This window comes from Hirundo rustica, chromosome 18, assembly GCF_015227805.2.
Source record: "Hirundo rustica isolate bHirRus1 chromosome 18, bHirRus1.pri.v3, whole genome shotgun sequence".
Taxonomy (NCBI): Eukaryota; Metazoa; Chordata; class Aves; order Passeriformes; family Hirundinidae; genus Hirundo; species Hirundo rustica.
Genome location: NC_053467.1, coordinates 11,733,372 through 11,753,337, shown reverse-complemented (window position 1 = coordinate 11,753,337; position 19,966 = coordinate 11,733,372). Strand labels below are relative to the sequence as shown.

The following is a 19,966-nucleotide window of genomic DNA, read 5'->3' as shown; positions in this document are numbered from 1 at the left end:
ATGTCTGAAGGAACAGAAATTACTTTCTCTCCGGAACGTTTGGAAGGAGAATTGGTTATATTTCTACACTGTACACTATGGTTAATGGTGAAATTGAAGCATAATAAGTGCAAATTAAAAGAAACAAAAATAAAGTCTGAAAGCCATGTAATTTTACCTCTTTGACTTTCACTAATTGCAGAAATACATTCTAACGCTCCATAAAGCTTAATAATTTAGGACTATGCATCTACAGCATGGAAACATTCTAGACACTGTAGGGAGGAAATTTACGTGCTCAAAGCTCAATTTGAGCTGAAGCCGGCCAGTACCGCGGGGGAAAGTGTAAGGGGATCGGCAGCCAGAGCTGCTGCTAGCCCTTGGCGAGCAGGTGCCCGCTGGCTGGCGGGATGCGCCGCCCGTGGGCACCGCGCCGCCCGCACCCAGCACACGAGGCCGCAGTTCGTTCCAAGGCTTTATTGTCACCGATAGCGCTCAGTCTCCGCCCAGAGTGGCGGGGACGGGGACAGGCCCGGCCCAGCGAAGGGCCCCGGGCCCGTGAGGGCGCTGCAGGGAGCGGGGCTCAGCGGGGACGGGGCAAAGCCGGCGCCGGGGGCCGGGCAGGGCTGGAGCACTGCGCCCTTGGGGCCTGGGCCACAAACCCCGGGGCAACGACAGGGGCAGGTCGAGCTCCCGCCCGGCCCCAGGGGCCGCCAGCTGCCGAGGGTGGGGGGCTGAGCCGAGGGGCTGCTGCCCCAGGCTGCAGGGCATGGAGGGCTGCACCCCTGCCCACGCTCCCCAAAGCCGGCAGTAGGAGCCTATGGCCCCACCGCCCCTGGGACACGGGGACAGGACGAGTAGTCGAAGTAGAGAATGATTTCGGATGAAGAGTAGTGTTACACCGGACCCACGGGACCCCCAAGATTCCTGTGCCCTGTGGCCACGATCAGTCAAAGGAGATGAGCTGGGCCTCTCCACTGCCCGGGGGCTGCTGCCCGGGGGCAGGTGCTGGTGGGGGCTGCTGCTGGGGGGGTCCCCCAGCTGGGGCCACCTGGAGGAGAGGAAACAGCTTTGTCAGCGTGTGGCTTCACTAGCATACGTGCCCCACTGGGTCCTGACCCCCTGGGCTGGTGGCATTCACCTGTTGGTAGAGGGGCTGCTGCCCCGGCAGGTAGGACTGCTGGGCTGGCAGGCTGCTCAAAGCCGTGTCCTGGCCTGGCAGGGCAGACATGAGACCCTATGGGAACGAGGGGGTGGGTGTCAGAGGGGCTGGGGTACATGCAGCACCCACAAGGCGGTGGTGATTGCCCTCAGCCTCCACCAGACCTCCCCCAGGATGGCTCCACGGGCTGGAGTCCACCTGAGCCTTGTCCCCCCATGCCCAAGCAGGGAGCGCTCACCTGCATGCTGTAGGGCTGGTAGCCCATGGAGACGGACTGGCTGCCCATGTAGCCCATGGTGCCCGACTGGGGTGCCTGGGAGATAGCTGGGATGCTCTGCGACTGTGAGGCTGCAGTCTGTGGGGAGAGGCTGGTGAGAGATGGTGCAGGCAGCAATGCCTCACATCTCCAGACAAGGCCCTTGAGCCCAGAACTGGATCTAACTCCAGACCACCTCCACAGCAAGAGCAGCAGATCTGGAGATCTGGAACCAACCAGCCTTAGAGATCTCATTGCTGAGTTTGGGTACGTTGCCTGGCCCCACCGAACCCCCCAGCCCTTGTCCCAGTTGGCTGCAGGCTGCGCTGCCTCACTTGCCTGGTAGCCCTGCGTGGGTGTGGGCTGGTAGGATGAATATGCAGGGGTGGTGGTGGGCACCGCTGGCCCCTGCTGAGGCCCCTGCCCACTGCTGGCGCCCGCCTGGTACATGTAGGCATTCACCATGCTGGGGTCTGGGTGGAGAGAGCAGAGGTTGGAGCAACCACCTTGGGCTCACCCCTACCCCCACAGCCTGAGCTGCCCAACGTACCAGTCCCGGTGACGGGCATGGCAGCGTACGGCCCAGCTCCCCCTTGCGCAGCCTGGTTCATGTACACGCTGTGCATGGGAGAGCCCTCCACGGAGCCAGCTGGGCTGAAGGTGCCAGGGAAGCTGGTGGGCCCAGAGGGCTGGTAGATCACCCCACTGGCTGCGGGCATGGCCTGGAGCTGATGGGAGAAGGAAAGCCAGCGTAAAGCCGCAGTTCCTGGAACGTGACAGGGGGAGCCTGCCCCAGCAGCTGGGGGTGGGGGGAGTACCTGAGCATAAGGCAGTGAGAAAGCTGGCATCTGGGCTCTCATCTGGATGGTCTGCTTCTGCTGCTCCAGGCGCAGCTGCCTCTCCTTCTCCTGCTCCTGCAGTCGCTGGATGGCCAACTGACGCTGCATCTCCAGATACTCCTGTGGGACCAGGGCTGCGGTGGCTGGGAGCCGTGACACCACACAACCCCTCCCACCAGGGCAGCCACCCCTGCCAGCCCCGAGCTGGGCCACGGTGCAGGCAGGCCCGGAATACCCTGGACATGATCCCCTGCCTCACCTGCTTCTTCTGCCTCATGATCTCCAGCTTCTGTGCCAGCTGGATCTGGCGCTGCCGCTCTGCCTCCTCTGCTGCACGGCGCAGCTTCTCCTGGTGCTCCTCCCGCAGCGCGTTCAGAGCCCCGCGCGCGTCCCGGATCTGGGCCAGTTTGTCCTGCAGGCCTTCATAGTACACTGGGGAGGGAAGGGACAGCCTCAGGAACGGGGGGACAGAGCACTTGGACTGCCCCTGCACACCACACTGGATTCTCTCCAGTGAGACTGTGTCACGGGAATGCTGAACCCTGACACCGTGGAAGCCCTGGCTGCCGCCCACCCATGCCCAGGGCCAGCAGCTCCCCCAGCTCCCACGCACGCCTGCGCTCATCCAGCTGGTTGAGCAGCTCCAGCAGCTGTGGGTGCATGTTGTTGATGGACTGGAAGAGGGACAACACGGCAGAGTCGTTGGTGATGCTGCGGCCTCGCATGTGGTTGCTCTTCATGCGGTTGACGAACGTGGTGACCGCGTTCTGCAGCGCCTTCAGGAACTGCTCGTGGTTCTCCTCGGACTCACCGTTTTGGTACTGCTGCTGGAAGGAAGGATGGGGCAGCCAGTCAGCTGTGACCTCCCAGTGCCAACAGCCAGCCTGCAGAGCCCAAGAGTCGAGTGCTTCCTGCCCCTTGGTGGGTGCCAGACCCAGGCCCAGGCCCCCTGTTACCTCAACCACTCCGAGAGGGGCAGGGTGGGCTTCCCCAGGCTGCACAGCTGGCTCCGTCAGGGACAGGGGTGCTGACGGTGTGGGGCTCTTGCGAACCTCCTCCTGTTTCTTCTCCCAGTAGTTGCGGTTCAGGTACCGGGCCAGCTGCCAGGAAGAGAAGGAAGATGAGCATCACTGCCTTGCAGGAGGAAGCCTGTGCTGCAGATTAGCAGGGCCAGGATCCTCACCTCTGGGTCAATGTCCTCAGCCAAGGGAGCAGAAGAATTCTGGAAAGAGACAAATGGAGGAATGCAGTTTAGCAAAACCAGAGATCCCCAGGTCCCACACGGACGTTCAGCTCGGACCTGGCCACGTATGACCACCAGTGAGAGACTCAAAGAGGACACAAGCTGGGAGGCAGTGGAGGCACCTAAGTCCTGGCTGAGAACACACTTTCTTGCTCAAAACACAGTGAACGAGCAAGGGGATGAACGGGGCAAATATTTTCCCTCAGTATGGGAAGAAATTGGACACAATCAGGGCAGACTCAGGCTCAGGAAGCGGCCTGTGTCCAGCCGCTTCACGTACAGGAGCTGCCACAGACGTACCACGGGCGGGGAGTACAGCGTGCTGACTGGAGGAGCCGATGATGTGACAGGAGTGGGCTCAGCCTTAGGGTACATGGAGTAGGTTGTTTTCTGCCTCTGTAAAAGAGAAAATTGCCAACTCAGAGAGAGTCCAGGCTTTTCCAAACCAACCACACCACAGCCTGTGCCTGGCTCTGCTTTCACCCTCTTATTCCACAGGCTTTGAGCCTTGCTCACACCAAGACATGTCCAGAGATGTGTTATGGCCCAGCACAGATGGGCTGAAGAGCAACAACCCCTCCCACATCCCAGCAGCAAACAAACCATTCTCTCCTTCTCCTCAGCCTCTGATTGAGACAAGGCAATAGCCAGCTGGAGCTCCTCTTCCTCTTGCAGAGCTGTCTCATCGCGCTTTGGAGGCAGCTGGAAGTGGAATGATGAGGAGGTGGTCAGTAATGGGATACACAAACAGGTCAGGATCACCAGGTACCCTATGGGGCAGCTGCTCACCTGGGACTGCTGAGAGAGGGGGCTGGTCAGGTACTCAGGGGGCAGTTCGGAGGTGGCAGCAGCTTTACCCTCAGTTTTCCTGTAGTGACAGGTGAGAGTATGGACTGAATACTCCCTTCTCCACACCAGAGTCCAGCTCTTGCAGAGTGTTCCAGCGGCAAACCCCACTCCCAGGTATCCCAGTGTCCCTGTACAGTCTGGGAAGCCCTCGTTGTGCCCTGCTAGTTCCACACCATGCTTCCCCCCTCAAAGTCCCAGCTGTCGCAGGCAAAGAAACCCACCACGAAGGGTACTGACTTGTTGAGATGCTCATAGCAGGGCTCACAGACTCGCACTTCCTTCTCAATCCCAAACTTGGGGATGGTGGAATACTTGGAGGAGCATTTTCCACAGAAGATCTGCCCACAGGCCCGGCAGTGGTGCTGTGAAGGACAGGAGACATGAGTGTGGTGGCAAGACATTCCTTCTCCTTTAGCCAACATCAATCAGACACTCCTGTCATTTCCCTGCCAGCAGCCAAGAAACATGGTGTGTCCCAAACACACTTCCACACAGCAAGTCCTGCAGGAGTTCTGCAAGTCCCAAGGGCTGTGCAGAGCAGGGAACCCAGAGGGGCAGGAGCAGCACCCACCTTCCGCGTCACGACGCCGAACTGCACTCGGCACCTGTGACACTCCTCTGCATCCACCCAGTCTGGAGCCTGTAGAGGTCAAGGGAAATTGCATAAGGACGGCAGAGTGGGTTGGCACTGTGCCTTTCAGGAGTTCTGATGCCTAACAGGGCTCTCATGTCTCATGGGGAAGACTGGAGGCATTTGCAGCTCAACAGGAAATATTAATCCCCATAAGTTATCTCTCTCCTCTCGTGCTCCTTAGAGACTGTGGTGCTTTCCCAGTCAGTGCAAGATTTGCTAGGAAAGTGTCTGCACAGCAATCACTTCAGCAGTGCCCTGCTGCCACGTCCAGCCTGCCAAGCTGCTGCAAGGCCAGTGAGCAGGAGGAATGTTGGGTCTGACTCCCTGTCCCAGTCAGTTCTCCCAGCAAGGTCCCCTGTCCACAAAAACGGAGGGATACAAGACCTGCAGGTTTGGGAGGAAGGGGATGGGAAAGCAGGTCTGTCCCACAGTGCCAGCTGTTCCCCCCCACCACAGAGCTCACCCTCTCTGCAGCGAACATGGCATCACTCTCCTTGAACTCTGGGAAGACGTGACCTGCAGAAGAAATGTATCCCCATTGTGAGAGGAATCCTCTGGCCCAGGGAGGCCACGTGCCTGCAAGCTCATGCTATAGGTGCCAGCTCAGCACCACCTCTTGTCTTGACCAGTACCTCCCTCTGACACACCAGAAGCAGGCTCCCCTCAGCCATGGTCTGAGGACAATCCCCAATTGTTTCCCTTACCCACCCACAAAGGACATCACAGGCCTCTGGATAAGGCTTATTATTTCTCAGTGCTTCGAACTGAGGGGGATAAAAAGCCCACTGGATGGACAGGCAGGGCTGTGAGTTTCAGCCCTTGAAGGGGCAGAGTTTGGCAACACCAGCTCAGGATGCTGGACTGACCCTCCAAGCTTGTGCCACTGCCTGCAGAGTTTCTGGTGCACAGAAGGAAGCAGAGGCAGCAGCGTGTCCCTGCCCTTGAAGTGGACACTGCTGTCCTGGGACAGAAGGGAAAATGTCACCCCAACACTGTGTCAGCAGGTGGGAGCGTGGACCCATCCTGGGAGCAGGAACAAACGCCTGTGAGGAAGGAACTGCCCCACAGCAAATTCCTCCCAGAGGACACGACTTGCTGCCAGTCTACCCAGGAACAGTTGCAGCTCCTGCTTTTCAGGTCTCCTTGCCAGCCTTGAGGCACTGGCAGGGCTGGAGGCCCAGAGGAAGTTTGCCCTGTCCTGGGACCACTGGACTGTCCCATGTCTGCAGCAGGATTTAGTCACCCTGGAAGGTTCATTGGCTATTGAGAACCAAGGAAGAGCTTGGTGCTGCAAGTCCAGATTTTGCTCACAACAGGCAGGGAACTGGCAAGGCTCCTGCAGAGCAGAGCTGCTTCACCAGGTGTCCCCTCACGTGGGGCCACAGTCCTCACCTTCAACCTTCATTATCTGATAGGTGTCCTGCACCACCTTGTACTTGGGCTCGTTGCGGAAGGCGTGAGCCCAGGCCTGGATGAGGTATAGGATCTTGCTGCGGACACTTGTCTCCACTTGCCTCTGCACAGGAAGGGAGAAGAAAAAACATCTGAGACAATGTCCCTGAAACCCAAAGCAACAACAACCTCCTGCTGAACACCCTGAAGAGAAATACCACTCAGGAAAGAGAGACTTTAGAGTACTCAGGAGAGGTAAGTGCTGTCAGAAACCTGCAGTAAGGACACTGCACAGCACAGACAACAGCCCCTTCAGCTGTCCCACTGCCCCCTCCAGCACAACCAACAAAATGTCCTTTGGAGCAGCACAGACCGAGGGAACAGAGCTGTGGCCTTGATGCTTAGACCATCTGCCCACCCCCCAACCAGAGCCACCCCTCCTGCACTCAGAACATGGTGGGAGCCCCAGCTGCCCAGCACAGCACAGCCCACCTTGCCTGGAGGGTGTCAGCACCTCCACTCCAGGAGTACTCAAAGCCATCTGAGGACGTGACACAGTGAGGACAGCTGGGACAGCTGCCCTTTGGAGGCAGGGGCAACCGCATCACACTTCAAGGAACCAGAGGAAAGTTGGCAAGCCTGTTCTGACCTCAGCCAGCCTCAGAGCCGCCGCGTCATCAGCTGCCCAAGTGATCACGTCCACATGACTGGCTGTTCCAGAAATCCCCAGGAAGCACAGGAGCACTGTCAAGCTCTGATTTCAGCCAAGACCTTGGCCCACACAGCATCACTTACTGACAATTCCTGGAGCTCCACCTTCTAGAACATTAGGCAAAATCCTGCATTCCATACATGTCAGAGCCCTGAACCTCACCAGAACTTGGACTGTTCTACCAGCCTTGGGTATTCACAAGCAGCAAAGTTCCAAGTGCGGGAGGAGAAGGGGGCGCTTGTGAAACTCCTGAGGCAGGCAAGTACTGAGGGAACCACAAAATCCCTGGATCTGATTCAGTCTCCTCAGCCCTTGGAGCAGCTGTGCCACCACACCTGGCTGCCACGCTATTGCAGTGTTCCTCCCTCAGGAGAAGATCCTGCATGGAGACTGAGTCAGCCCTAACAGGAAGGTGACAGGAGAGACACCCTGCTTGGTGTGCGAGGTGACAGGACTCACACAGCTCGTCCTCCAAGGATCTGGGTCACCTGTTTATTTCTGGTGGAAGACAGAAGCTGTGAGGAAGGAACTGTATGATGCTAATAAGCTCTTGTCTGGGCATAGCTGTTCTGAGTTGGGAGGTGGAGACAGGAGTTCTCATTTCCACTTCACTAATGGAATTCCCCAGTCCAAGGACACACAAAGCCCCAGCAGGGACCAGACTGGTGATGGCTTGTAACAACAACTTGTTGGTGCCAGCAGCCATGTCACATCCTGCAGAGCTCCTGAACACCTCGACATGCCAATGAAACGGCCGTGACACAGAGCAGCTCCCGCTGGTTTTTCCTTTGTTGCTTTACCTGTCTATGTGTTTCACATTGTTCCATGAGACTGAATTCACCCTGCCACTGCCCAGGTCCTTGGGACAGGTGCCAGGCCATCCTCTGTTTTCCTTTGCTGTCCCAACCCAAGTCTTGCATCCAGGAGCATTTCCTACTGAATGGCCCAGGCCTCCACAGCACATTCCTGCCATTTCACAGTACAGACAAACCTCTGCTCCCACCACATCTCCTCTTCCACTGCCTACACTCACCCTTTCATAACACACGACAGTTTCCTGTTTTCTGAAGTGCATTTCCAGTTTCCCTTCTGCTCCTTACCCAAAGAGGACACAAGAGAGGACGCATACATTTCTTCCTGATGCTGCTGCTTTTCCATAGGAAAAAAAAAAAACCCAAACAGTAAAATAAACCTATTTACCTTGAGTATTTCCTTCAGCTCCTCCATGGTCTGTTTATTGGCCACCTCGTCATGAACTGTTTGGCCACAGTTTTTAACCACCGACTCCATGACCTGCAAGGGCCAAGACAACATCAGCTCACAGCTTCCTGCCTCTTCTGCAACTTGCGGAGGTCCCAGCACATATTACAGCTGAACATGGGGCACTGCTTAAGCAATGAGGTGTGTTGGGGCCATGTCAATCCACTCCCTGCACTGGGAGCCAGCTGTCTTCCACCTCCATGGGGGGCTGGGGGCCTCTGCTCTGTGGAAACCAACCCTGGGGAGAGCAGCCAAAGTCTCAGCTTTGCCTGTTCCAAAGCCAAGATGGAACTAAAGCACGAAGGCCCTGGCCTGATCACCCCAAAACCTCTGTGCCAGAGTCAGGAAGAGGCTGGCTCCACGCTGTGCTGCAGGAAGCTGTGCAGCCTGAAGGCAGGTGCTAAGAAGCCCCCGCTCTGCTCCCAGCCAGGTGCCGTTACCTCCAGCGCGTACAGGGCCACGTGAGGATTCTTGTCATTCACTTTTTTCTTGATGGCATTGACGGCGTATTTCGCTCTGGGAAGGGGAAGAGGGAACACGTTCTCAGGGCACCAAGGATCTGAGGGGAGATCCCACCTGCTGCTGACAACCCACCAATCCCCACCCTGACATGAGGGGCACAGTCAGCTCAGGGGTACGTGATTCCCTGAGTGAAAGTGGGAAGGAATAAGTGTGTACAAGCTTGAGTTTCCCTAAGGATTTCAGGCCAGGGGTAATCTGCAGCTCCCAAGGTCTGGGAAGCATGCCAGCACATCAGGGTGTGCTGTACAGCCCCTCTGATGCTCTTATGGAAGGGCATAATGAGACGTGTGTTACCACGGGCGGGCATGTCTGAGACCCTCGAAGGGTCTCCTTCCTTGTGCAGACAGGAGAGCTGTGCCCACGGCACGTCCAAAAGGCCAGGAGCACTTACTGGGTGTCTCCCTGACGGATCATGTCGCAGATCTGCAGGATGGATTCCCAGTCTGTCTCCAGCAGGAGCTGGCTTGTGGCCTTATCTGCAATGAACAAACCCACCGGGCCGCCGTGAGCCCCGCTGCTGCCGGCGGCTCCGCTCCGTCACCGACGTGTCCCTGGGAGCGCTCCGGGCGCGGCGCTGCCCCGAGGCTCGGGGATAAACCCCCGATTTCACCCGGAACGCACCAACCCTCCCGCTTCGGACACCCCCGGCCGCTCGGTAACCTCGGCCCCGCCGCTGCCGCTCCTGGGGCGGCACCGGGCTGCGGCACCGCAACGCGACCCGGCCCGGCCGGTGCCGCGCTCTGGGCCCGCCCGCTCCCGGGGCCGAGCGCTGCGGACCCCGACCCGGCCGAGCGGCGCGTCCCGCCCGGCTCCCGTCCCGCCCGCCGAGGGAGCCGCGCCGCTACCGAGGAGCCGCTCGAAGGTGCCGCCGCCGCGCCCCATGGTGTCCGCCCGCCGCCGGCCCGGCCCGATCGCTCCGGCCCGGTCCGTTCCCCGCCCCGCCGCGGCCCTTCCGCTTCCGCCTTCCGCCGGGGCGGTGCCGCTTCCGCGGGGCGGCTCCGAGATGGCCGCGGGCCGCTCCCCGCCCACGTTCCTGCTGCTGGGGGCGGAGGGCGGCGGGAAGAGCCTCCTGGTGCGGCGGCTGCGCCATATCCGCGGGCACGGGGGCACCGGGGCGGCGGGGAGGGACGGGCCGGGCGGGGGCCGGGCGGGGGCCGGGCGGGGGCCGGGCGGGGGCCGGGCGGGGGCCGGGCGGGGGCCGGGCGGGGGCCGGGCGGGGGCCGGGCGGGTCGCGCCCCCGTCCCGTTCCCGGAGCCGCCGTGTCCTTAACGCGAGGCACAGTTGAGCGCCGAGGAGCCCGCGGAGCTGGGCGAGCCCCCGGCCACGCTGCCCACGGTAGGTGCGGCCTGGCGGGGCCGAGGGGCACCGGGACGGCCGAGGGGCTCCGGGGCACGGCCGCACCCAGCCGGGCGCCTGTCCCGCAGGTGGGCACCAACCTGACGGACCTGCGGCTGCCGCAGAAGGTGACCGTGCGGGAGCTGGGCGGCTGCATGGGCCCCATCTGGCACAGCTACTACAGCGAGTGCAGTGCTCTCCTGGTGAGCAGCGTCGGGATCCCGGCCCGGGGCCGCGGTCCCGAGGGATGGACGCGGACGCGGGGAGAGGGGCATCCCGGGTCTGTCGGTGCCCTCGGTTTTGCCCCGTGGTGGGATTTCCCTCCTCCGTGCCCTGCTCTGGCCCAGCCCGGCCCGGGGTTGCTCTCGGTACACCCGCACCCCGCTTTCCCTTCTTCCCTCTAGTTCGTGGTGGACGCCTCCAACCCCACCCAGGTCTCCTCGTCCTGCATCCAGCTGCTCTCTGTCCTCTCTGCAGAGCCGCTCGCCTCTGTGCCCGTCCTGGTCCTCTTCAACAAGATGTGAGAAGGAGGGTCACCCGAAGGGTGGGGGTGCCGGGAGCAGCGGCTGTGCTTTGCTGCACTTCCCAGGCTGGAGACCCCTGGGCTGGGCAGTGGAGCCATTGTGGATGGCTGATGCAGCTCTCCTCTCCCCACCGTAGTGACCTGCCCTGCTACATGTCACTGGTGGAGATGAAGTCGCTGTTCCGCATGCAGGACATTGTGTCCTGTGCTTCGCAGCCCATCACGATGCTGGAGACCAGCGCCCGCGATGGCACCGGCCTGGCCGCTGTCCTGCAGTGGCTTCGGACCGTGCTCAAAGACCCCTGCTGACCCCAACCCTGCCCGGTGCCTGTGGCAGCCCAGGACAATCCTGTCATGGAAAGAGGCAGCGAAGGAGCAGCTGCCCTGCCTGGGGCTGGGAGCGAAGCCCAGGACAGTGCCTAGGGCTGCTGATGGACCGCATCCCTGTGGGACTTCACAGTAAAACTCCCACCAAACTGTGCAGGCTGGTGGCTGCCCTGTGCTTGGAGGAAAACTCCCGGCTTTTGGGGAAGGGACAAGTAGAAGCCGCAGAGGCCTGATGGTGCTGGCACAGGACAGGTTCCTGCAGTGGGGCTGGAAGCTGCAGAAGCACCTGAGCTGAGCTAAGTATGGGGGCTCCTGTCAGCAGCTCTGGCCGTGTGAGCCTCATGCCAGCCCAGGCACAGTGGGGTGACCTTGGGGAAGTTGTGAAAGGACTGGGTGACCTGGGTGGGTGTCAGGAGCCAGGGCAAGGCCAGTGACTGGGGTGCTTCAGTCAGGGATGTCTCACAAGCTACAGCAAGTACCAGCCCATAGCTGCTCTCCATCACCCACCTGGGCTCAGGCAATCTCAGAATGGGTCCAGTTGGAAGGGACCACAGTGGGTCATCTGTTCCAACCTCTCTGGTCAAGCAAGGGTCATTCCAGAGGACATGGCACAGGATTGTGTCCAGACAGTTCTGGACTATCTCCAGTGAGGAACACGCCACACACTCTCTAAGCAATCTGTTTCCATGTGCTGTCACTGGCACAGGGAAGTTCTTTCTAATAGAATATCATAGAATATTGGAGGGGATCTATCAAGATCATATTCAGGTAGAACTTTCTGTGCATCAGTTTCTGCCTGTTGCTTCTTGTCCCTTTGCTGGGCACCGTGGAGCAGAGCCTAGTCCATCCTCTGACACCTCCTTGCTGACAATGAGGTCCCCTGTCAGTTGTCTCTCCTCAAGGCTGAACAGGCCCAGCTCCTGGAGCCTGTTCTCATTGGAGAGATACTTCGTCTCTGTAGCCTCTGCTGGACCTGCTCCAGGAGTTCCATGTCCCTCTTGTCCTGTGGAGCCCAGAACTGGACACGGCACTCCAGCTGCAGCCTCACCAGGGCTGAGCAGAGGGGCAGGATCACCTCCTGTGACCTCCATGCTTTTCATGATGCACCCCAGGAGTTGGGGCTGCACAGAGAAGCTGCCCTGTGCCCACACCACTGTCTGTCTGTGCTGATAACATGCCCTGTGCCCATGCTGAAGGCCCAGGTGGGCGGGCAGCTGCCTCAGCCAGCAGCCCTGGTGCCAAGTCATCGGGTACTGGTGGCTGTCCGTGCTTGGCACACGCCACAGCACCCCGTGCCCTGGGGCTGTCAGCGCTGTGGCACCAGGGCAGCTGCCATCCCAGGGCCTGGAGCTGCCAGCAGCATGACATGGAGGGGAGTGGCTCTTGGTGCCGGGGGCTGCAGCTATTGCACTGTGATGGGCAGGGGTGGCAGTGGCCTTTGCTCCAGCAGTGTGGGCTGAACTGGGCCCTGCCCCAGGCAGCCCCGTGGGAAAGCAGGTGGTGTCGAAGAGCCCGAGCACACCCTGACACTGCTGCTGAGTCACCCCCACGAACAGCACTGACGCACCAAGCCTGCCTCCCTGCTTCCAGCCCGACAGGTCCAGACACCAGCCACCAGCCAGGGCACTCCTGCACAGCAGCGCTTTAATGGGCCCGGTCAGCTGGAGCCCACAGGGTCCCTGCCCAGCCCAGCACGCAGCATCACCGCGAGTCTTCCACGCCCATCCCATCAGCCAGTGCAGTGTGTGCAGGGCTGCTGGGGGTGGCCCAGTGACCTTGTTTGTGGGACTGCAATCAGCCAGCTGCTCTCCTGGTGAGTCAGGCCGGAGCTGGGTCCATGCCTGGGAGCTCCTGGCTCCACGTGTGCTGTCCCTAGGCAGGGTGAAGGCGGCTGTGGAAAAAAGCTCCATGGTCCCCAAAGGATTCTGAAAACAACCCAGGGCACACTGGCAGGAGGGAGAGCTGAAGAGCTGTTCTCTGCAAGTAGTGAGCTCCCATGGAGCAGGGTTGTGCTGGTGAGGCACTCCTGCATGGAGCTGTGCCCTGGGGTGTGACAGCAGTCCTGGTCCTGTACCTACTGCATCCCAGCACCTCCAGGCAGCAGGAACACCTGCATCCTTGCGATGCAGCATTCCCAGTGACACACCCCAATGGGTCCTTGGCCATGGCAAGAGGGGAGGATCTTCCCCAGCACTCCATGGTCCCCTAGCTTCCAGCAGTGCGTTGTGATGGACAGATTCAGTTCCAGCTGCAAGCAGAGTCCGGTCCACCCCTTTCCTTCCTGTGGAGCTTGACACTAAAAAGGACAGAGTCTCTAAGATCCCATATGGGAGAGGGAACTCTTATTAAGTGTCATCTGTCTCCAGGTTCTTGTCCCAGACCTCCTCTTCCCTGTCCCTGGGCCTCAGTAACACCAAGGATCGTGCATCCCTTGGGACAGGTGGAGGACCATCCGTGCACATGGCTGAGCTCTGGGTGCCCTGGCAGCCCCTCCCCACTGCCCTTCATGCAGGCCTCACCTGGGACTCAGGAACGTCTGTGTCTCTGCTCGTAAACAGAGTGAAGCTTCTGAATGAGAAATGCCTTATCTTCCCCTTCCTGCAAGATCAGAGACAGCGCAGTGAGCAGCAGTGGTGGCACTGCTGGGGCCAGAGCCTGAATTGGCAGTCCTGGGGCTGGACCGGGCTGTAAAGCAGTGGGGAAGGGCAGGGGCAGAGCTCACGCACGTTGGCAATCTGCTCCTGGAGCAGGCAGATGACCCTCTGGCGGCCTCTTACTACCTGGATGTTGAAGTAGATCACAGCTCTGCAATGACAGCAGGATGGGATGGTGGCAGCCAGGCAGGAAGCTGAGGGACACTGTGCTCCTGCCACTGGGATGGGGCACAGGGCTCTGGAGTGGCACCTTGGCTCCCAGCCCTGCTCAGGGCTGTGACAGCAGGACCCTCAAAGTGAAGGCCCGGGGTTCAGCCTTGGGCTCAGGTCCATACTCACATCAGGGCCACGGACACGAAGAACAGGAGGCAGGTGTTCTCCAGCAGATGCTGGTAGACCCAGGCAAACCAGGTGATGTTGGGGTTGGACTTCTCCAGCACTAGCACCCAACTCTTTCCTGACTTGTAGATGGTTTCCAGCCCCCGGAAGGGACCACAGTTTTCTGATGGCTGCACCCTGAGCAAACAGACCAACAGGGCATTCAGAGCAATGGGCAGCCCAGCAACTACTGGCACCAGCCCAGGGCACTGCCTGTCTCGGATGTCCAGCCCTCCAGGCACTCAGCCTCACTGTCCCCAGCGTCCCCAGGGCTGGACAAGGGAGTCCTCATCCCTGCCTCCTGCACCAGGAACAGCTGGAGGAAGTGACCACGGGTCAGCAGCTGGGGGATGCCAGGGACAAGGGCAATGGTCTCCCCAACCCCTCCTTCTCCTGGCAGCCAGCGGTCCTGTGCCCTGAGCTGTGGCCTCGTGGGTACTCACGACCAGATGGTGTAGGAGAGGAAGGCAGCTGCACCCAGGAAGGAGGGGAAGCACAGCAGAGTGATGAACACGGTGCTCATGCGTGATGCTTGCCAGGGCTTGCTGGGGGACTGGCAGTTCCGCATCAGGCTGGTCTGTGGATGGGGAGCAGTGTCCCAGGGCTGCCAGCTCCCAGAGAACAGGACCCACCCTGCTGTCCCCTCCCTCCCACCCACTGGGAGCCGAGTGAGCTCGGGGACATCCTGTCCCCAGAAACCCCCACTCAGTTCCACAAGGACGAGGCTGCAGCACCACTGCTGCAGCAGAGGCTGACGGTGACAGGGCACTGCAGTTTGAACCCATGGGCAGCTGCAGGGGGTGGAGGGGAATCACACCTTTTTGATATAGAACAACAGCAGCAGCTTCAGCATCTGCACAGCTGGCAGGAGTGGGGCAAAGACAATGCCCAGCCTGGAAGCAGGGGAAAGAGGAGTTTGCCGGGGTCTGAGCCCCAGGGGAGACAGTGGTGAGCGCAGCTACAGCACCCACGGGGCTCCTGGGGACTACAAGGCGTTTGCCAGCAGCGGAAGGGGCCACACCAGGCAAAAACATCTCACCAGGTCAGGGTCTGCCCATAGATCAGCTCCAGCACATTTCGGGCAATATCAAACTCTGGCCTTTGCTTTGTCTTCAGCCTCTTCTCCAGGATTAGCCTGGGTAGAAGTGGAACTCTGCTCCCACACTGCCTGGGTGGGGGACTTTGCACCCCACTTCCCCCTCCGATGGCAGCAGAGCCTGGGTGCACCAGAGAGCTGGGACCATGCAGGGACGCCACACTGGTGGGGGGCCATGTCTTGGGGTACCTTACCTCCAGATCAGCTCCCCAAAGAGCGTATCCATCAAGGTGAATATGAAATCCATCACCATGAAGCGATACAGGTCCTGCCCCACACATGTCTCCCAGCACTGGGGAGACAATCGAGTGTGGCACAGAATCACAGAATGGTTTGGGTGGGGAGGAACCCTAAAGCTCAGCTCTTTCCCCATCCAGCCATAGGCAGAGACACCCTTCCACTAGACCAGGCTGCTGAGTCCTTTCCAACCTGGCCTTTAACAGTTCCAGGGATGGGGCACCCACAGCTTCTCTGAGAACCTATGCCAACCCTCACCACCCTCACAGGGAAGAATTTATTCCTGATATCTAATAGGGAGGATGACACCAGCTCCCTGCACCACCCCATGCTCAGCCCAGCCCTCCATGGCCCTGGGCAGTGGTGCTGACCTTCTCTGTCGAGCAGATAACGCTTCGGGTGAGCCACTGGTAGCACAGCAGGATGAGAACCACCATCTTCAGGATGAGGTTCCTGGGGAGCAGGAGCAGTGCCAGAAGTCCCTGAGCCCAGGGGTGGAGTGCCTGGCCCCAAAACCTCCCTGCCTGCCACAGGTGCAGGTGCAGAATGCTCCCTCCGCCACAGCCCCAGCCAGCCCACCTGATGATTGCCACGAAGACCTGTGTCCCTGGGGAGTCATGCTTCTCCCACAACGCCAGCAAGTTGAAAAGGTGGGGCATCAAGGCATTGAGGAGGGACACCACAAAGGGCACGACCAGCAGAATGGCTTCTTGCTGCCATCTGCCACTGTCCTGCGCTTGTTGCTCCTGCTGAACCTGGTGAGCAGGTACTGGGGTCAGTGCGCAGCGGTTGGCAGGCAGGTGTGGGGTCCTTGGGGAGAGCAGCAAATGCCCGGACCAGGAGCAGAGCTGGAATGAGGCTGTCCCTGCCTCTCTCCCCAATATCCCAGCCCTGTGCCTCCAACCCCAGGGCAGGGGATGCCAGGGTGAGAGGCGGCACTCACCATGTGCATGTGCCCCGAGAAGTAGTGCACAGCCAGCACGCAGCCCGACACCAAGCCCAGTGCCAGGACCCAGGCCAGCAGCATTACCACGCAGTGCCCCAGGCACTGGCAGCGGCTCTGGGAGCGCGAGCGGGAGCGCTGCTCCACCAGCAGCTCCTGCAAGAGAGCAGTGGCTGAGCTGCCAGATCCGCTTTGGGTCTGGAGCAAGGTTTTGTCCCGCTGCACCGCAGCAGGACCCAGAGGGGCGATGGACAAAGCAATCATGCAAGGTTGGGGTCTGGGGTGTTCTGCACTGCCCAGCTCCTGCACCTTCAACTGGGTGCAGATGTTCTCACACTGCAGCTTCACTGAGCGCCTCTGGATCACCTTGAAGTCCCAGGTGCAGAAGACTTTGATGGCCAAGTCTCCTGTGGAGCTCCCCACGCTCTCCCGAAAAGAGCGGGACACACTGCAGCGAGGTGAAGGGCATCAGGGATTGGGTCTGGGTGAAGGGGAAGGCTGGCACTGCCACAGGTGCCGCTGACCCACCTGTACACCAGCAGGATGCAGGTGACAAGGAAGGAGACCCCAACACTGAACAGGTAGGCCAGCGGCAAGTTGTACGGGAGCGTGGGGGCTGCGAGGGGGCACACGCTGCCCGGAGGACTGGAGGTGCAGGGGTCATTTAGGGTGGCGTTGCTGTAGTAGCCGTAGTACAGCAGTGAGTGGGTGAAGTAGCCCTGCAGGAATGCACACGATGGGCCCCACGGTGATCTCAGCAGTGCTCGCAGCTTCCTGCTTAGCCCGGCACCTCTGTGCCAGTCTCAGGGACACAGCCTTGGGCTGGGGCAGCACCACCCTGTGCACCCACAGCACCTGTGGTCCTGGGGCCCAGGCTGTGCGAGAGCAAGAACTGGGGTATTATTACAGTGGGGAAGCGGGGCTGCCCCGCAGGCTCGGCACAGCCCCTGACCTGGGGTGCCTGGGCCATGCTTACCGCTCCTGTGAGCAGCTCGAGGCCGGTGAAGGGCTGGGGGCTGACCGATGCAGGGGGGTACACGGCCTGCAGGACCACCACAAAGGCCAGGAGGATGAAGAATGAAAAGAAGTTCAACATAAGGAGTGTCTTGAGGAAGAGGAAGTAAGAGAGGACACTGGAGCCAAAGCGGCCACCAATCTGCTTCAGGGCGTAGTGCCAGGGCTGTGCAGTGCGGAGCAGGGATAGGAGCCTGTACCAGAGACCTCAGCAGCCCTGGGGAGAGGAAGATGGGGAGAGCAGTGGGGCCGGAGGCCACACTGGAGCCCCCACAGCCTCTGTGCAGACCCGTGCCCCCGACTTACAAGGACGATGCAGACCTTGGGCCAACCACAGGGTGAGAAGGGGGCCCAGTGATGGGTGTGCTGCCTCAGTGGGCCCCTCTGCCCGCTCAGCTGCCGCCTGCCCAGAAGAGAGGGGTGTCAGAGGGTACCACAGCTCCTGGGACAGCTCTGGCTGTGGGAGTCCTGCCCCCCTGGTGCTGATGGAAGGGGTCCTACCGGAGGATGCGTTTCTCCGCCAGGCTGAGGGGCATGGTGAGCAGCATGTGGCTGCATTGGCTGGGTGAGAGGCTCAGCAGCTCCTTCACCAGCAGGCGCCGCTTCTCTGGGGCACAAGGGGCTCAGTGGGACACGGCTGGCCAGGTGACGGCATGCCTGTCCCTAATCCAGCACAGAGACAGTGGCCAGCGCTGCCTTCTCAGTCTGGGGGACCCTCACCTTCCAGCGTGGCCCTGGTGGGGTCAGTCTCCAGGTCGTACTGGCGCAGGCTGGGCCGTGCCGCGCGGCACAGCTGCTGCAGGGGCGGGCGGCTGCTCCGGCGCCGCAGCCGCGCCGTGCGGTTGCAGTACTGGGAGATGATGGCCCCGAGGTTGCGTCCTGTGGAGCAGAGCAGAGCCGGGCTTGGGAGGCCGTGGGAGAGCGGGGCAGGCCTGAGAGCTCTCCAGGGGGCTCTGGGACCCGGGGAGGGGTGGGAAAGTGGGTGGCACCTACCGATGGTGCGGCTGGGCATGCTGGCCAAGATCTGCAGGGAGGCAGAGGAGTAGCTGGGGTGCTCCTCACCTTGCCCGGGCTCTGACCAGGCCATGGCACAGGCATCTGGAGTAGCCAAGCGGGCTGGGGACTCTGGAAGGGGGAAGGCAGGATGCAGAGAGCCCATGGCTCATCCTTGTGTCCCTGCTGCTCTGCTCCAGCACAGAGGCTAGGTGTGTACTCTTCCCAGAGTACCCCCTTCTCCAGGGACGCTTTCTGTGTCCCCAGGATCCGCCCCGCCCTGGAGTGCCCTGCTCTGCACTGGCCAAGGCATCAGCAGGCTCCTATGAATGCTTTGGCCACAGCATCGACATGTGACACAGCTGGCCCAGGCAGAAGGATGGCCCTGGGCACACACGCTGTCCCTAGCCTGCCCTGGCTGCGGCTGCAGTGCTTTACCTCTGCTCCTCTCCTGCAACTCCAGTTCCAGACCTGCCTCGATCAAGCTGCTCTGCTCCAGGATGAGCTGGTGGAATGAGGTGTGCAGGGCTCTCTCGTTGTCCGGACTGGGCTCCTGACTGCAGGAACACAGGGACGTGGTGGCACAGACACCTGGCGCCTGCAGGGCGCAAGGCTGTAGCCTCGTGCCCCTGGGATGCGGGTCCTAGGGCACGGCAGGGCAGCAGGAGGGGGTCGGGTCACACTCACCCATCGCTTTCGGAGCCCTCGGGGACGTGGAGGGTGATGGAGGGCGGCTGGGACATCCTGCGAGGCCGAGCGAGTCCCTCCTACACGGGCCCTGCCGTGATGAGCAGACGGGCGCGTTGTCCCGGCCCCCACCAGCCCCGGTTTCCGCGGCTCCCCCGCGCTGCCGGCCTGCGGGCCGGGGATGGAGCCGGAGTCGCTGCGTGCGAGGCGGGGGCAGGCGGGAGCGCGGAGTCCGCGGGGTTAAACCGGGACTAACCCCGGGTCCAGCCCAAACAGGAGTCAGGAAGGAAGAGAGGGCGGATGGGGCGGTCCCGCCGTCGAGCGGGTTCCGCCCGCCGTCCCGGGACCCTTCGGGTCAGGCACGAACCCTCCGGGGGCAGCCCCGGACCTCGGCTCGCCTCGGAGCAAAGACCCCCGTGCCCCGCGCCGTGTTCCCCCGCACGGTGCCGTCTCCTCCGCCCCCCGCTCTCCCTCCTCCACCGCCCTCGGGCTCCGCAGCACCCCCGGGGCGGGCTAAGGCTGCCTGGGGCAGGTGGCCGCCCCGGGGCTCCCCGCCAGGCGCCGCTCGCCCCGATACCGGGAACCGACGGAACGCTCCCCGGCGCTCCCGCCGCCGGCTGTCCGGGCCGTGGCTCCCGTGGGTGCGGATCTGCGGGGAGGGCGGGGGCTACCGAGCCCCGTCCGTCCCGTCCCTCTTGCCGGCTCCCGGTACCGGGCGGCGGCGGCGACGGGAACCCCCCACAAGCCCCCGCTTCCCCCCGGCTGCGCTCACCGGGGCCCGTCGGCGGCCGAGGCGCGGGGCCGGCGCTCCCCGTCCCCCGTTACACCGGGCGAAAGGAGGGACGGAGCGGGGCGCCGGGATACGGCGCGGCGCTCTCTGCCCGGGCGGGGGAGCCCCTGTCCCGCCGGACCGAGCCCGGCCGCCCCGCCC

The 19,966-nt window shown here is 61.5% G+C and overlaps 3 protein-coding genes across 5 annotated transcripts; 1 reads left to right on the top strand and 2 right to left on the bottom strand.

The window, feature by feature from the left end:
* Positions 1–115: 115 nt before the first annotated feature.
* On the bottom strand, positions 116–9,780 carry HGS (hepatocyte growth factor-regulated tyrosine kinase substrate). Of its 2 annotated transcripts, none has more exons than XM_040081731.2 (21): positions 9,694–9,780; positions 9,240–9,324; positions 8,767–8,842; positions 8,267–8,359; positions 6,355–6,478; positions 5,426–5,478; positions 4,900–4,968; positions 4,566–4,690; positions 4,269–4,347; positions 4,083–4,181; positions 3,780–3,875; positions 3,420–3,458; positions 3,193–3,336; positions 2,850–3,063; positions 2,496–2,668; positions 2,216–2,356; positions 1,948–2,125; positions 1,737–1,870; positions 1,380–1,496; positions 1,121–1,216; positions 116–1,030 (listed from the first exon to the last, which is right to left on the bottom strand). In XM_040081731.2, the coding sequence occupies exons 1-21, from the start codon at positions 9,728–9,730 to the stop codon at positions 926–928; spliced, it is 2,277 nt and encodes a 758-aa protein (XP_039937665.1). In that variant the 5' UTR covers positions 9,731–9,780; the 3' UTR covers positions 116–925. The 2 variants fall into 2 exon arrangements, with proteins under 2 accessions (XP_039937665.1, XP_039937666.1); XM_040081732.2 differs by having other exon boundaries at positions 2,850–3,060.
* Positions 9,781–9,851: 71 nt separating this feature from the next.
* Positions 9,852–11,187, top strand: ARL16 (ADP ribosylation factor like GTPase 16). 2 transcript variants are annotated; one of them, XM_058422900.1, is made up of 5 exons: positions 9,852–9,937; positions 10,129–10,183; positions 10,273–10,386; positions 10,588–10,703; positions 10,844–11,187. In XM_058422900.1, exons 1-5 carry the CDS (start codon positions 9,852–9,854, stop codon positions 11,013–11,015), a joined length of 543 nt encoding a protein of 180 aa, XP_058278883.1. In that variant the 3' UTR covers positions 11,016–11,187. The 2 variants fall into 2 exon arrangements, with proteins under 2 accessions (XP_058278883.1, XP_039937384.2); XM_040081450.2 differs by lacking the exon at positions 10,129–10,183 and having other exon boundaries at positions 9,852–9,920.
* A 536-nt stretch (positions 11,188–11,723) lies between these two features.
* On the bottom strand, positions 11,724–19,835 carry TMC6 (transmembrane channel like 6). The gene is given in 21 exon segments (XM_040081446.2): positions 11,724–13,329; positions 13,553–13,631; positions 13,760–13,838; positions 14,027–14,203; positions 14,509–14,642; positions 14,883–14,958; positions 15,105–15,200; positions 15,356–15,453; positions 15,770–15,851; positions 15,978–16,153; positions 16,342–16,497; positions 16,651–16,789; positions 16,870–17,060; positions 17,318–17,572; positions 17,662–17,758; positions 17,857–17,962; positions 18,076–18,234; positions 18,349–18,480; positions 18,787–18,905; positions 19,036–19,126; positions 19,808–19,835. Coding segments are annotated over 19 exon segments (2,400 nt in total). The 5' UTR covers positions 19,092–19,126; positions 19,808–19,835; the 3' UTR covers positions 11,724–13,329; positions 13,553–13,559.
* Positions 19,836–19,966: the final 131 nt, after the last annotated feature.

Bases quoted from the DNA above. Each gene is read 5' to 3' on its own strand.
- HGS (XM_040081731.2), bottom strand. From the start codon at position 9,730: ATGGGGCGCGGCGGCGGCACCTTCGAGCGGCTCCTCG. The intron at 3,064-3,192 runs GTAACAGGGGGC...CCTTCCTTCCAG, and splicing joins CCCCTCTCGGAGTGGTTGAG to CAGCAGTACCAAAACGGTGA. The intron at 1,871-1,947 runs GTACGTTGGGCA...CTCTCCACCCAG, and splicing joins CATGCCCGTCACCGGGACTG to ACCCCAGCATGGTGAATGCC.
- ARL16 (XM_058422900.1), top strand. From the start codon at position 9,852: ATGGCCGCGGGCCGCTCCCCGCCCACGTTCCTGCTGCTGGGGGCGGAG. The intron at 10,387-10,587 runs GTGAGCAGCGTC...TCTTCCCTCTAG, and splicing joins GCGAGTGCAGTGCTCTCCTG to TTCGTGGTGGACGCCTCCAA. The intron at 10,704-10,843 runs GTGAGAAGGAGG...TCCCCACCGTAG, and splicing joins CTGGTCCTCTTCAACAAGAT to TGACCTGCCCTGCTACATGT.